Source organism: Falco naumanni, chromosome 2 (genome assembly GCF_017639655.2).
Source record: "Falco naumanni isolate bFalNau1 chromosome 2, bFalNau1.pat, whole genome shotgun sequence".
Classification (NCBI taxonomy): domain Eukaryota; kingdom Metazoa; phylum Chordata; class Aves; order Falconiformes; family Falconidae; genus Falco; species Falco naumanni.
This window is the reverse complement of record NC_054055.1, coordinates 94,649,730-94,664,361: the sequence shown is the minus strand read 5'-3', so window position 1 is coordinate 94,664,361 and position 14,632 is coordinate 94,649,730. Positions and strand designations below refer to the sequence as shown.

At 40.0% G+C, this 14,632-nt stretch overlaps 1 protein-coding gene across 8 annotated transcripts in view; it reads left to right on the top strand.

Annotated features, from left to right (window-relative positions):
* Positions 1-14,632, top strand: part of GLRA2 (glycine receptor alpha 2) — a 131,221-nt gene that overhangs the window by 99,497 nt on the left and 17,092 nt on the right. For 6 of the 8 annotated variants that reach the window (XM_040582701.1, XM_040582702.1, XM_040582700.1 and 3 more), the window contains exons 8-9: positions 1,656-1,805; positions 3,669-3,788. In XM_040582701.1, coding sequence (XP_040438635.1) covers positions 1,656-1,805; positions 3,669-3,788 — 270 coding nt within the window. The remainder of the gene's footprint in view (positions 1-1,655; positions 1,806-3,668; positions 3,789-14,632) is intronic. The other 2 variants (XM_040582698.1, XM_040582699.1) reach the window with 1 other exon arrangement.

Genomic DNA, 14,632 nt, shown 5'->3' with positions numbered 1-14,632 from the left:
TTAAATGCCAGTTCTTCTGCTTGTATTGCTTACTGCAGCACATAGTGCAGTATATTCTGTTTGATGGTAACAAAAAATGTTCTACAGACTTCAAAAAAGCATGCTATTCAAGCACATGGCAAATGGGAGAAAAACCTACTGAAATATGTGTGCTTCCCTTCACCATGAAATGGTGGCCTCTATCATAAGGGCAAGGTCATTTTCAATAGTGTGTGCAAAGGCTAGAGGTGGAGTTTTCCAAGGAGATTTGGTCTCGTAAACATTAGAGTGTTAGATGCTCAACACATCCTTTTCTTCTTTCTTTTCAGACCACTGCATGTTTTGACTGCATTGAAATATTCAGCCTGCAGTTGTATTAACATTTAGATGTTAAATGCCTTTGATTATAATTTTTCAGGGTTTAGGTACAATTCATTTTGCTTATCTTGATTCAGTTGTATGGTGCTGCCATTTGAAGTGGGTGACCTTGGGTATCTGAGACATCTCCAGAGGACTGGTTTGTATGGTACTGGACATTTGTGCTTTGCTGAATTAGCAATTGGAGGCTAGGTACCTAATGTGGCAGTATGTGATGCTTTTATTTAGACAACTGAGTAAAGCCGTGTGTGTCTATGTTTAGACAGTGGTTTTAAGCTCCTCTTTAAAGAAATGAAGAAGTACTATTTGGATGTTATTCATCTCATCCTAGAGAAGACATCTAAAACAGCTCAGATGCATCCTAGAAATGCTTATTCTTCAGGGGTTATCTTCATTCCTTGATTTATTTATATCAAAGTAGTTTAGACAACTACCTCACATGTATGCTGTAGACATTAAAAGTCAGATGTTTTTAATTTCACCCTGTATGAAATATCTGATAAACAAAAGAGACAACCTGCTGTTGCCTAATCAGAAGATCTCTGCTTAAAAACTGCAAGACTACAAAAGAAGGCAGCAACCAAATACAGTATGGAGGACAATGTACTTTTGATATGCATAGTGTGTCGCTCATTAATTGGCTACTGTCTGGCTCAGTGTGGGTAATATGATAAAAATCTTGTGACATTGCAGTGCTGTAATATATCTGACAAGTCAATTCGAATGCGAATAGGCTTTTATTAGAACAGAGGCATCTGGTATTTGTGTATTTGTAGTAGACAACATCTATGAAGATTTATTTTTCTTATAAAATTGCAGGGTAAAAGTCAAGCAACTAGGATTGAATATTTAATTAGCAAAGTTATATGAACCCATAGGATACAGTACCCTGACTTTACTTTGAGGTTATGGGTATCAAACATAGCTAATTAATCAATATCATAATTGGTTTGTAAAAGATAAAAAAGGCGATAACTATATAACCATAAACTTTCTAGAGTTTTTTTCAATAGGTGTTGTATCATGCCTTGTATTTGAATTCTTCCTGGTAATCTGTGATTGTGACTATAAGAGCACTTGTATTTTGTTAGACTAATCCTGATTCTTTTCCTAAAGTCAGCAGGTCATATTTTTTGTATTCTTTGTGAACATGCACCGAAACACAAAACAAAGAAAACCCCACCTCACTGAACAACTGGAACTCATGCTGTGCAGAAATACGTTTATTTCTTCACATCAAAATCTTCAGCTTATGAAGAAGGTTGAAATATAACATACTGTGTCCTATTTCTTTCTAGGTCTCCTATGTGAAAGCTATCGACATCTGGATGGCGGTGTGCCTTCTCTTTGTCTTTGCTGCATTACTGGAATATGCAGCAGTCAACTTTGTTTCAAGGCAGCACAAGGAGTTTCTGAGGCTTCGAAGAAGGCAGAGAAGACAAAACAAGGTACAGCTGCTCTTTACTTGGGGTGACTGAGTCTGCCCTGACAGCATGCTGACGTGCAGTTGATTTCTCACCTCAGTTGTTCTTGTCCATGCAGGGAAGTCTCATTCTAAAGTTTCCTTTTGAATGATTTACTCCTTGATAAAAAGCTGATGACTGGCCACTGGGTTTATTTGCTATTTATGAAGTTATTGATAAATTAAAATATATTTGACGCTGATTCCAAGGATTTCATTCTCTTCTTACAATTGCTGGGGCAGCTGTACCTTTACAAACATTGTGCTACTATGTGACACCCACCAGTGGATAAGGAACCATTGCAAGCAATGACATAGACAGGGGACCTGTAATATTTCCTTGGCATCATCCAGATCTGCTGACATCAGCACATGGCTGACACTCATCTTTTCTAGTGCTACCCTATCTAGTCATGATAAAATGTGACATTCCTTAGGGTATCCTATTGCAGAGTGATCCACAATTCTGTGCTCACTTTTAAATAACCAGCAACTGGTGTCTTTCCCATCTGAAACCAGAAAACATGGCCACTTTACAAAAGAGAAAGATCAGGAGAACGTCCTCTCTAGATGCTACTATTTCACAGTTAGTTACTGGTACAAACTTCACATTTTTAACAGAGGGCCTATTTGTGAGTATCGTTATCACATCACTTTTTACCAGTGACTATAATGTAGAAGAGAGGCTTGTTTTTAACCTAGATGTTAGTCTAGAAATATTTTTAGGAAGTCTGTCCATCTTTACTGATTTTTTTCTTTGTTAAATGGAAAGACAAGAATAGACATTAAATTGTAATCCAGTTATGATCATTTCCACAAGTGTAAAGGCTTCATCTTTCCTATGTCTGTGTCACTGGTTTTCAGTATCAGTAGAAACATTTAGGTTTAGGCTGTACATATGCATTTTCTAGGTGAAGTAAATATTTCCTTGAGCTGCATGGGTGCTTCAAGCCACCAATAATGGTTTCCTTTACAAGGGGGATGACAACAATGGCACAGGGCATTTGTGTTTTGACAGATCTGTCTAATAAATGTTCTGTAGTTAACATAATATTTGATGGATGCTCTGGGAAGCAACCCAGTGCTGTTCTCTGCTTTAATATTGTTGTCAGGTGAATTGAGATTCCAGTTAAGATTAAATTACAGGAGGGAGCAGAAATGCTTGCCCATCTACATGCCAGATGCCCTGCTAGAAGCCTTTATTTCCAAACCCAACATGGCAGCAGCAGAAGCTGCTATATAGGGTCTGTAATTTCAGTTTGGGATACAACATCTTCTTTAAAGATGAACAAGTAGGCAAGAAGCCACCATTGGTAAGTAACAGTATCCAGTGGCATCACTCAAAAATTGTGAGGTTTTGTCCATGGAAGTGGTTATTCATCTGCTGTGGGAATTATTATTCTGGTGACTATTAAAAGAAAGTTATTTAAAACAAAATCACCAGAAGACCTGTGTTTATCCTAAACTAGTCAATGCATGTAGTTTTTGCAAAATGTGTAATGCCCCAATTAAATACAAGGAAATATTCTGCTGGAGTTAAGACACACCTGTCTGTTTGCACAGGCTTGCTTTTACTTTTCACGTGAATCTGGTTGCATGAATTTCAAAACAGAGAATAATGTTACTAAGCCATCTCTTTAGGAGGTGTTTTCTGCATCTCTTTACTTGATTTTCTCTCTCACAATTTTCTCAGTTTATTTGCCCTGAAAGTGATTCACATTGTTTTGCATGATGGTCTTCTCTAACTGAGCCGTTCTTCTCTTTGCGTGTTGTGTATGTGTGTCGTCATGTTACTGCTGTGCTATTCTCATTCTTGCTGCTGCTGTCTGTGCTGACACTCTGGGGACAGGCACAGACTATAACTGTTGGGAATGAAAACGTCAAGTCCGTGCGGCGCATGAATGGCTTGCGGAGCAAAGAGTCATCAGCTTACGGGACAGTGAATCAGATCGGCAATTCAAGTTTGAGGGTAAAACTGTAGTGAGAAAGAGAACGCAAGAGAGAGTTTTAGTATGTGCAGTGATGTCATAAATCAGCAAAACTGATTATTTTGATGGCATCACCAGCACTCTCTTGTATTTTCTTTGCTAAATGTTCCCACAAAATACATAGTACTGTCCCCAGCATGAACAGCAGTTTTATATTGTACATACTTGTGGCCCATCCTTATGCTTGCTTTTTCCCAAGGCTGACTTGTGCCACTCCCATTCCAAACCCTCCAAGGAAAGAGCATGTATATTTGGTAGCCTGGTCCTATGTAAATATAGCATAAATGAGGGGGACAGGAGCATAAGACATGCCTTATCGCAGTAAATCCCACATTGTGTCATCTTTCAGATAAGCATATTCCAACAAAATTTGGTATATATAAGGAAATGCATTTTTATTGGTATGGTATTTATTCCTGAACTGTCAACCTGCAGTGTTCCTCCTAGTGATGTCCTGAGACCCGCTTAGTGGGGTATGAATAGCTATGAATGAAAAAAAAGTATTTCACTGGTTTCTTTTTATTTGCTTGGAGAAGAGCCATGGGGCTGAAATCTTTTACACAGTGTAATGTGTAGCAGATCAGAAGCAATATGATAGCAGCTGATAGATCCAGATTATAGCTGAGTTGTGGAGGTAATAAAATCAGTGATGGAGAGAGAAACGAGCTTAGTGTGCAGTTCACTGCTTGGTACTGGTGGCTGAGATATAAAATGTATTCATTTAAATAAAATGGGGCTAGGATTTAAATCGTTCAGGACCTGATTTCCCAGAACAAAAACATCGCCTGAGCAGCTTTTGAGCTGTAATGGGCCTCTGACTTTGATCAAGCTCTGTAAAGTTATGTGATTATAAGATGCAGATGATTTCAGTGGATTTTGTACACTGTAAAGGGAATTAGTAGCTTTCAAAATCAAAGCAAAACCCACAATTCACGTTACGCAGCAAAAATTAGGATAGAGGGTTTGCAATGCAATAGATTGTTCATTTTCAGAGCTGCAATGTCAAGCAGTAGGAGAGAGCCTTCATTTCTGGATGCTTTCTATTATAGAAGTAATAATATTTGCACCTATACAAAACTGAACATAAAAAGAAAAAAATCAGGGTCTCTCTAGAAGATATGACTGATATTACTATACTGCCACTGGAAAGCTGATGCCATACGACTACAAAACCAGTCCAAATAAGTACTCAGTGTTGCGTGTCTTATCAGTCACAAAATGCTAGTAGTCCAGCTAAGCTTTGTGTAAAGCCTGGTTATCCTTTCCCTAAGAAAATCTTGCAGAAACCTCTCTTCTACTTTTGAATATTGTGCATTATATATACAGCCAGGGCAGTACACAAAGGGGCCATACCGCTGCAGTACTTCTGCTACAGAGCCCTAAGAGCTGGAGCTGCACTGACGCTGATCTCCCCTGGAGAACTCCCTCCACAGAATTGATGTGCACTTGAGAGGTGAACAGAGGAGACATACTAAGACAGAGGTTTTTGGAGCAATGCTACCATAGCTGCAGCTCGGTACTTTTGGGCTCAAGAGAAGGATGTTTATGTGCAGAGGAAAACATTGCAACATAGCCTGTGGTGGAAACCTCTCAAACAGGGAGCCTGACTTGCTGAAGGATAGCTCACTGAACCAAGGGTGTATGGTGAATGCAAATCTAAAAGTCATAGTCAAGAGGAGACAGTGTAAAAGAAGGGTGATTGAATATTTATACTGCATCATTCAGTGCTAATCTGGGGAGAGAAAAAAATAGGTGTTAAATCACACCTGACCAGGATTCCTGGATTTAGCAGCTAGATCTACAAAACAAGAAAAACAAATTTCTCAGTTTTGTAAACCTATATGTCTCTGTCACTGCTTTCATTATTGCTTCTTCTGGGTCTTGTTCTTCATAGTGCTGCAACCCTCAGAGCATTTCATGAAAGCGCAAGACACATTAAAAGACTATCAGATCTCTTAAGCCAAAGATCAGACTGGTTATTGTTTCTCTAGGAAAGTCTGGGTTGTATTGTTGATGGTCCAGAAATTGTATTCACAGCTGAACCATTGACCTGTCATTGCATTAGAAAAGATTGTACTACCAGGACCTGTTGCCATCTGCCACACAGAATAACTCCCTGTATCCTCAGATAATCAGTGCTTCAACCTATCTGCCCTCCTCGTGCAGTATCTGTTGGAGGAAGCGTTCAATGCCTGTCCTAAAGATTCACGTAGTCTTCCTGCTCACAGTGAAATACACCCATCAGTGGCAAGACTTCACTGCTGAGAGAAACGGTTGCCTGTTACTATATATCATGATACTACCTTTTGCATAGGGAGACTACAGGCTGCAGAAGCCATGAGTCTGATGTTACTAAGGATGTAGTAGCTTTTCATTATATTAAAATCTAAATGTGTGTAATGCCAGATCACCTGAAAGAAAATACCTTCTTCTTAAAATATTATCTATAATAATAAAAAAGGATTTGCTTATTTTTCAAAATGATGGGTTTCCAGGGAAGCAGAGCTCTGTTTACATGGGTTCAATCATGTCTTTTTGAAAACAGCAATTATTATGTGATATGATCAGTAGTCAAAATGAGTCACAGTATACTAGTATTCATCCCACCATCTCAAAGGTGACTTCCTAAATTATATGTGTGGAGGTTCCCACTGTGACCAAGAATAGGGGTTAAGTTTGGGACCATTAGTGTTAAAAGCAATACTTCAGTGTGAATGAAAAACTGTGCAGCTGGAGGCTGTGACAGACTTTAATCCCATGTGCAGGGAGCGCAGAGCAATACAAATAACAATGTTGCAGCCAAGGGGGTTCACATGCATGCAGATTAGCAGAGAGGCACAAATGGTGTTTCCAAATGAAACAGCCAGGACTGAGGCTAACTGCTAGCAGCAAAGGATAACTCTACTGAGAAAAGATGGCAGTCCCTGGTCGAGTGCATCAAAGAACTGCTGGTCACTGGATGGAGCTGCTGGTGGTGAGGTGGGTACCCCAAGTGCTGAAACAAAGTCACTGCGACTGTCAAGATAAGCCAGTATTTCTATGTTTAAAAAAGAGAAGAGGTATGCATTGAGTAATACCGATTTTCAAAGGTCATCTCTGCCCTTTTAATCATATTGAAATCCCTTCATCAGACCCCCCAAAAAAATTCTAAGGTTTTCTAGACTTGCCCATCAAAAAAAAAAAAAATAATCGGTGCCTTCAGCCTGACTTTGCCTTTAAAACACTTGGTACTACTGGCCCTGGTGGAAATTTTTTCCTGCTACCATCCATGTGCACCACAGTCAGCAGGATGATGTGAACGATTTGTGTTATGTAAGGTGCCGCATCATGTGAATAATGGAAGTGCTCAAGGAAAGCCCTTTTTGCTGACCTATTTTTGGTACTCAACTGAGTGAGCTTGAGCAAATGAGTTTCATTGTGAAAAATAGGGATCTGATTCTGAATGGCTTTCTCTCTGTCTTGCATCTTGCTTGCTTAACAAATTAAAGAGCACGTAGCTTCCACTGTAGATAAACACCCTTAAGATCATAGAATCATAGAATGGTTTGTGTTGGAAAGGATCTTAAACACCATCTAGTTCCAACTCCCCTGCCATGGGCAGGGGTACCTTCCACTAGACCAAATTGCTCAAAGCCCCATCCAGCCTGGCCTTGAACACTTCCAGGGAGGGGACACCCACAGCCTCTCTGGGCAACCTGTTGCAGTGTCTCACCACCATCATAGTGGAGAATTTCTTCCTTATATCTAATTTAAATCTACCCTCTTTCAGTCTAAAGCCTTTATCTCTTGTCCTGTCACTACATGTCCTTGCAAAAAGTCCCTCCCCAACTTTCCTGTAGGTCCCCTTTATGTACTGCAAGGCCATTATAAGGTGTCCCCAGGGCCTTCTCTTCTCCAGGCTGAACAACCCCAACTCTCTCAGTCTGTTTTCATAAGAGCATCTGCTCCAGCTCTCTGATCATCTTTGAGGCTCTCATCTGGACTTGCTCTCACATGTCCACATTCTTATAATGCTGGGGTCCCCAGAGCTGAATGCAGCACTCCAGGTGGTGTCTCACAAGAGGGGAGTAGAGGGGGAGAATCACCTCCCTTGACCTGCTAGTTACTTTTCTTTCAATGCAGCCCAGGATACAGCTGACCTGGGCTGCAAGTGCACATTGCCAAGTCATGTTGAGCTACTTGTCAACCAACAACCCCAAGTCCTTTTCCTCAGGGCTGCTCTCAATCCATTCTCTGCCCAGCTGGTATTTGGGCTTGTGATTGCCCTGGCCCATGTGCAGGACCTTGTGCCCTGTTGGACTTCATGAGGTTTGCAGAGGCCCACCACCCAAGCCTGTCAAGGTTTCTCTGGATGGCACTCTGTCCCTCCAGCGTGTTGACTGCACCACACATCTTGGTGCCATCGGCAAAGTTGCTGAGGGTGCACTCAATCGCAGTGTCCGTGTCACCAACAAAGATGTTAGAAACCACCAGTCTCAACACCAGCCCCTGAGGATCACCCCTCATCACTGGTCTCCACTTTGATATTGAGTCGTTGACTGCAACTCTTTGGATACAACCATCCAGACAATTTCTTATCCACTGAGTGGCCCATCTGACATATCCATGTCTCTCCAGTTCAGAGACAAGATATTGTGTTACTTTTCTTTTTCCAGGGTGATTGCATTAGTACTTTAAGTAACCACACAGGGAAAAATCCAGTAGATGATAAATACACCAAAACAATCATTTAGCTGGAAGTTATAGCCCTGCATACAATCACAGAGAAACAGGCACAATACATTTCAACATGTTGCCATGTCACCTTGTGATTTCATCTGAATGTCCTTGTCTGTCTTTTTATTGTGAGCATGAGTAGGGTAGGAATGGCGCTAATTAACATCAGTCAAAGTATCTTTACTGTTTATCAAATGGACTCACTACAGTGAGTTTAAACATTTTAAAAAAGCATCATCTCAAACTAGAAAAACATCTTGATATAAATCCTTAGTCTAGCTCTAGCCACAAGTCTAAAGAGACAGGCGTCCCCAAAGAAAGAATAACATGTAGGAAAAGAAGCAGCTCAGCCATGGCCATGGTACGCAAGCAATGGATCAAAAAAATCTCGTAAGAGCAGACTGTCCAGGTGGTCAGAGTAAGCTTACAGGAAATGCAGATTTTCCAGTGAGAAGCAAACACAGATAAAAGGAGTGGAAGAGAGAAACTGTTTTTTATAAGGACCTGTTTACAAGTGTCATGAAAAGTGAAATGAAAGCTTTTCCCTCCCTTATTGGAAGAGGGAGGGTAAAAAACCTCGAAACAAGCATCTGTGTTTCAGGTGTTCTACAGCCTCAGACATAATAGGATGATGGACTACAGGGGTGGATTTTTCACCTCAAATCAAGAAACAGAAGAGAAAAAGGATAGTTATATTTCAAAGGAGATAACTCTGAAAAGCATATAAAAAATGGGGTGTATTAAACATTCTGTAATCAAAATCAGACTAATTTATGGAACATGTAATACCAGTTCCTGAGAAATACCTCTAAATATCAAAGCTTTAATTAAAGCTGATAGAATACAAGTGCACAAGCTGAAGTAATGGAATCCAGGTAGCAGAATAGAGGCAAAGCCAGGAGAACAAAACCAGGAGAAAAAATTACATTTTCTGAATAAAAACCATCCAACAACAACAACAACTTAAAACAAAACTAAAAAAATACAAAAATTGAGGACAGAAAAAAAATGCCTAGTCTAGAGGTGGTGAAAACCAGAGAAGTGGAGAACTGATGGGAGTTGGTAAGGCTGCAGAATGGTGAATATATCTGCGGAAATGCTCAGTGGTGCAACACAGAGTGCTCTGTGGGGTCAGGGGACAGATAATCAAACCGTAGGGACCAGGCATGGCACCAAAACACCAAGCAGGACATGATACAGTGTAGTGATTCACGTTGACCAGCTTGCAAATACTTTAGCAAATTACTCCTTAATATTAAATAAGAACGGGATATAAGCATTTCAAGGGGCTACAGAATAGTAATATTACAATATTTCAGATGATGCAGTGACTGTATGCTGGACCATCTGGAAAAGGCAGGAAGAGTACTTCATAAAGTGTTATTTTGTTTGTTTGCCTGGTAGTGTTACTTTTCTTTAGAAACTCCAAATCCTCTCTTGTATCTGAAAGGATCACCTCCGAACTCACAAGCCTTGGGGACTGAAGTTTGCACTTCAGTCAAGTGAGTTTGCCCTGGTAGTTACTCATGAACAGCAGGTAACACTCCAGAAATGAACTCTGCAGTTTTCCAGCTCATGAAAGGTACTCTCCAGCTGGGTGCAAATGTATCATTTTTTAGTATACCTAGGGGACAGTGCAAACTGAAAATAGGGCAGAGGAAGCTAGAAAGAGCCAGGAAATAGTGTTCTTGTTTTTGATGTTTTAAAGTGACAAGAAGTAGCTCTTCAAGAACCATCTATGACAGGCACAAGCTTTGGTTTTCTAGATTATTTTAGAAAGTGGTGTTTCTTTCACTGGATGTGTTCTGGCTCACCTCATTTCATGGAAAAAAAACGCCAAACCAGTGAAAAAATTGTCAAATACGTGTTTTATGATAAAAAAAATGAAGAAAGGGGACTTCAGCAGGAGTATGTTTACTCTAAAGTGCCCCTACCCAAGACTCCAGAAAGGAAGTGAAAAAACACTGCAGTACCAAGATTTAGGTTTAGGCTGCACAAGGGGTCAAGGAAACAACTTTGCCCCAAAGCTGGCTTTTTTGTTCTTTCCCTATAGGTAGGTGATCTTTACTGTTTCCCTGCCTAGAGTCAGGACCCAATAAGGCCCAGTCTCTGTGGTTATTACTGCAGTGATTGTCAGGCCCTCTTTCCAATGGTGTGTGTGTGTGAATACACCTGGGAGCAGAACAGTTTCTGATCCCACGTAGCCAGAGGTAAGTCATGATGCTTCAGTTCTGAGTTCTGTCGCAAACCTCATTTTCAACACTAGAGTATTTCAGTGTGAGTAAATACAAATTAGTATTTCTGCAAGAGAATTGAAGGGTCGGGCAGTTAGAGCCAAGCATAATGCAGGCTGAGAATACCAGAAGTGCTGTATCCGTGTATTTCTACCCTGACTGGCAACCGTGCTTGCCCTGCACATCTCCAGAGCATAGTACACCAGTTGTATCAAATTACATGGTAAATTGGCGAGATGGGCAAGTGTTCAGTAGGATCCATGAAATGCATATTTACATCTGACCCAATTAATCCCGTTCTCCACAGGGGATAGAAGCTGCTATTTGAATGTAATTAATTGTGAAGCATTCTGTAATGATGTTGTCCAAATGACATTGTGAAAAACCAGATTGTATTAAGTAGACTGTTGAAACATCATGCTGTCTCAAGGCCTGGAAAACTTCATGGGTTTCAGTAATATCCAGTTTTCACAGTACTTTTTAAAAAGTGTTGTTGAAGCCATTTGTTTCTCTATCTTGTTTTCCAAAAGAAAAACAACATTATTCAGTCATTTCTGTACAGGTTGACAGCCATTGCTTATGACAAACCGATCAGTCAGACCTGTTTCTGACACATTTAGTTTGATTTAATTATCAGACATTATTTCACTTGATCCACTGCTAAAGCAAGATACTATTTACTGTAAATATGGATATTTGTATTTGGGTATTTCTTTTGCAGCCTAATTGAAACTCCACATATTGTGAATGCTTGTTGCTGAGTCTTCCTGGAGTCCTCACAAGGACCCATTTCAGGTTGAAAGCATCTGAAAACTCTGCGCCAAGCCCAACCACAGGTCACTAGAAATGTACCCACCTTCACTCTTTGTGACTGGACTCTCGTCATGACATCTCAGAGCTGGCACAGCCCTGGCTCTTCCCACACAACAGTTCTTTACTACATCAGGTTCAATGTCAAGAAGGACTTACTATTGGAAATCTCAGTTTTCCAGTAGATGGTTGAATGTATCTGGCATACTGAGTGTGCCAGAGTGTTTTTAGCTCCTGGAGGAACAGATTGGAAAGGCCAGAGAAAGCTGCTGCAGTTGTTAAAACACGTGAAGTGACAGAAGTCCAGAATCCTACCTGTGAATTTCTGCATCAAGCATGTAACTTCTTCTGAGAGATAGCGTAGCCATAATTTAATCATTTTCATTAATCATTTAATTTCTGATTTCTATGTGTAATTCCTCATAGAGATACTGTGTGTGCATTTGTACACATACATTTATAATCCACTTGCATAAATGCAAGTTATTTTACCAAGGTGCCAAGGTTTTCATTTCTCTGTGATATCATGACAAGACTCCTAAGAGACATGAGACCTTTGTTTTCATGCCTCATCTCACTCTCTTCAAGTGGTTCTCCACGTTTTCTGAGATAACATTCTGCTAGTCATGTGGAAGTGCTCTGCCTATGACTGACTAATTCATTCTTCTGTTAAACCTTCCCAAGACTGCTGGTGGTAGAGACTTACCTTTGAGTGCTCTGTAATCTTCATCTGTCAAAAGGATAACTAATTAAGAACGGAGATCACAAACCCTGTTCATTAGAGATTATCAGAGTTGCACAAATCTGATATCTTGTGTGCCATTCTAGGAAACCAATTTGTGCATTTCTTCTTCAGATTGTGAAGTTTTACAGGTGCCTCTGTGTAGCAGTCCTGATACTCTCTAGCACAAACTTTCTGAGAAATGAGTTTATCAGTGTTCTGTTAACTTATGCCATCTTTCTCTTTCACTTCCATGGAACGCTAATTTTTCTAATATGGTTTGCTTCAGTTGTCAAATTGACAGGAATGATCTGTACAACAACAGCTATTTATGCAAAAAACAAAGGGTTTTACCACATTTGCAGGTTTTGCAAAGCACAATAGCTAACAAGGGACTGAGTCTCCTCATTTGCCCCATCTGCAGAATTTTCATCTGAGGACTTTTTTTCTGTGCTGAGCATGGCAGGCAAGAGAAATTATAGCAAGTCTAATCAAGTGTGGTGTTGCTACAGGCTGGTGGGATAGAGAGAATTTGTGCATCACAGGATTTTTTAGAGCCCTTGGTATCTTTTGTCTGCAGGACATACAAGGTCCTATTATTTTTTCTCACTATTGCTTACATAGTTAGATGAATTAAGATGTATTTGTCTTAATACTGAGGTCTTTGCGGTCTGGAGCTCATCAGTGAAATGGAAAATGGATGGTGGTGAGCAGGGCAGCTGTTTCTGCATCATCCTACCCTTTGTCTGGTCCCACGTGTTTCATTGCACGTGTGGCATGGGTGTTTATACTGTATAAATACATTGCCCTGACTTTGAAAGTTTGGTGACCCTGCCACTGTCACGGTAGTTCTCGTGAGAAATCTGGGGGACATTCTTGTGTTTGCAGATATTTACACCAATGAGTGGATAGCTAAGTATTCTGAACATCACTCTGTGCTCTTGTTTAATAATTTTCCACACCTACCAATAGACTATAGGTATTTCCTATAACCTTCCAGTGGCTCTTGCAGAAGACAATTACCTTTCTTGCAAATTTTGCAAGTTCTTGTCACATCTTTTACAGAGGAGCAGAGGCAATTTATGCAACTGTTCAACTGCAGTTTCCTTATTAGACCATAATGTCAGCTAATCTTCCATCAGACAGGTCCCTCCTTGGGTATTTTTGTGTGTATGTGCCTAAGATGAAAAAGCAGAGAAGGCGTAACACATTTTAGATATTATTCTCCCTACATTAGCTTTACACTGTATTTCTCACATAGGTCACTGGATTTCTTTTGTGCCTGTCTACCTAGTAAATGTCAGTTTCCCCCAGGCTCTCATATGCTGACGTGTCCTGCCATGCCTGAGCTTCAGCTTTTCTGAATTTATTAGTTCTAGTTTTCTCTCTGAGCCTCTTACATTTGGGTATTGTGCTTCTCACTCCAGGTAGCCTCATCAACATTTCTAGTAATTATTTCCCCAGCAAAAATAAAGAGGATTAGTTGTTTCTTGATTTATCTTCTACCTTCAAAATTATTGCTATATATAGCTTTTTTAAATTACTTTCCAACTCTTTTCTACCATGTGTGAGCTTAGTTGCCCTTTCTACCCAGTTTGCAAATCTATTTTTTGGCTTTTCAGCCTAGTCAATGTGTTCTTCATGTGTTATTTGTTTTCAGTTTAACCTTTATACCTAGCAATACTCAAGTTCTTTATCACAGACCCCGTAAAACTGGATTCCTAACAGAAATAATAGATCTTTATTATAGATTGTTTAAAAAAAAGGCTTGCAAACAATTGTTTTAGTAATATATACAGAAAGGTATCATATTGGATTTAGACTCTTGTTTTCAGGTTTACATTTTAGGCAAAATGAACTTGTCACCTGTTTAAGCTAAACATGCTGCATTATGGTCAGAAGGGCAAAGTGACTTAGTAGGAACATTTCTTCTGGTCATTATCTAAAATCAGAAGTTAAATAGCCAGTGTAGCTTTGAAATTCATGGGGCAGCTGTTCAGCAACTGGCTGCATCTCTTCTCTGTGAGAAGCTCCATCTGGAGATGCTAAACCCGAAGAAGGCTGTGCCATGTTAGGCCAGGACTCTGCCCAGCACAGGAAGCTCTCTATGACAGCAATATGCCCTCAGTGTATCCTCCTGGGTTCCAGCACTTCGCAGCTCAAGGACTTTCTAAGCCAGAGGTGGTATTTTTGTGATGAGTAGCCTTTACTATTTATGGATTAAAAAAAATCGTAAAACATGAAACACTAAGCCAGTGCTGCTGTTCCAAATCTTCACTTCACATTGACTTCAGATCTTACATAAAAGTAATAGATTAGCTAGCTGTTGCAGTCCTTTTTTAAA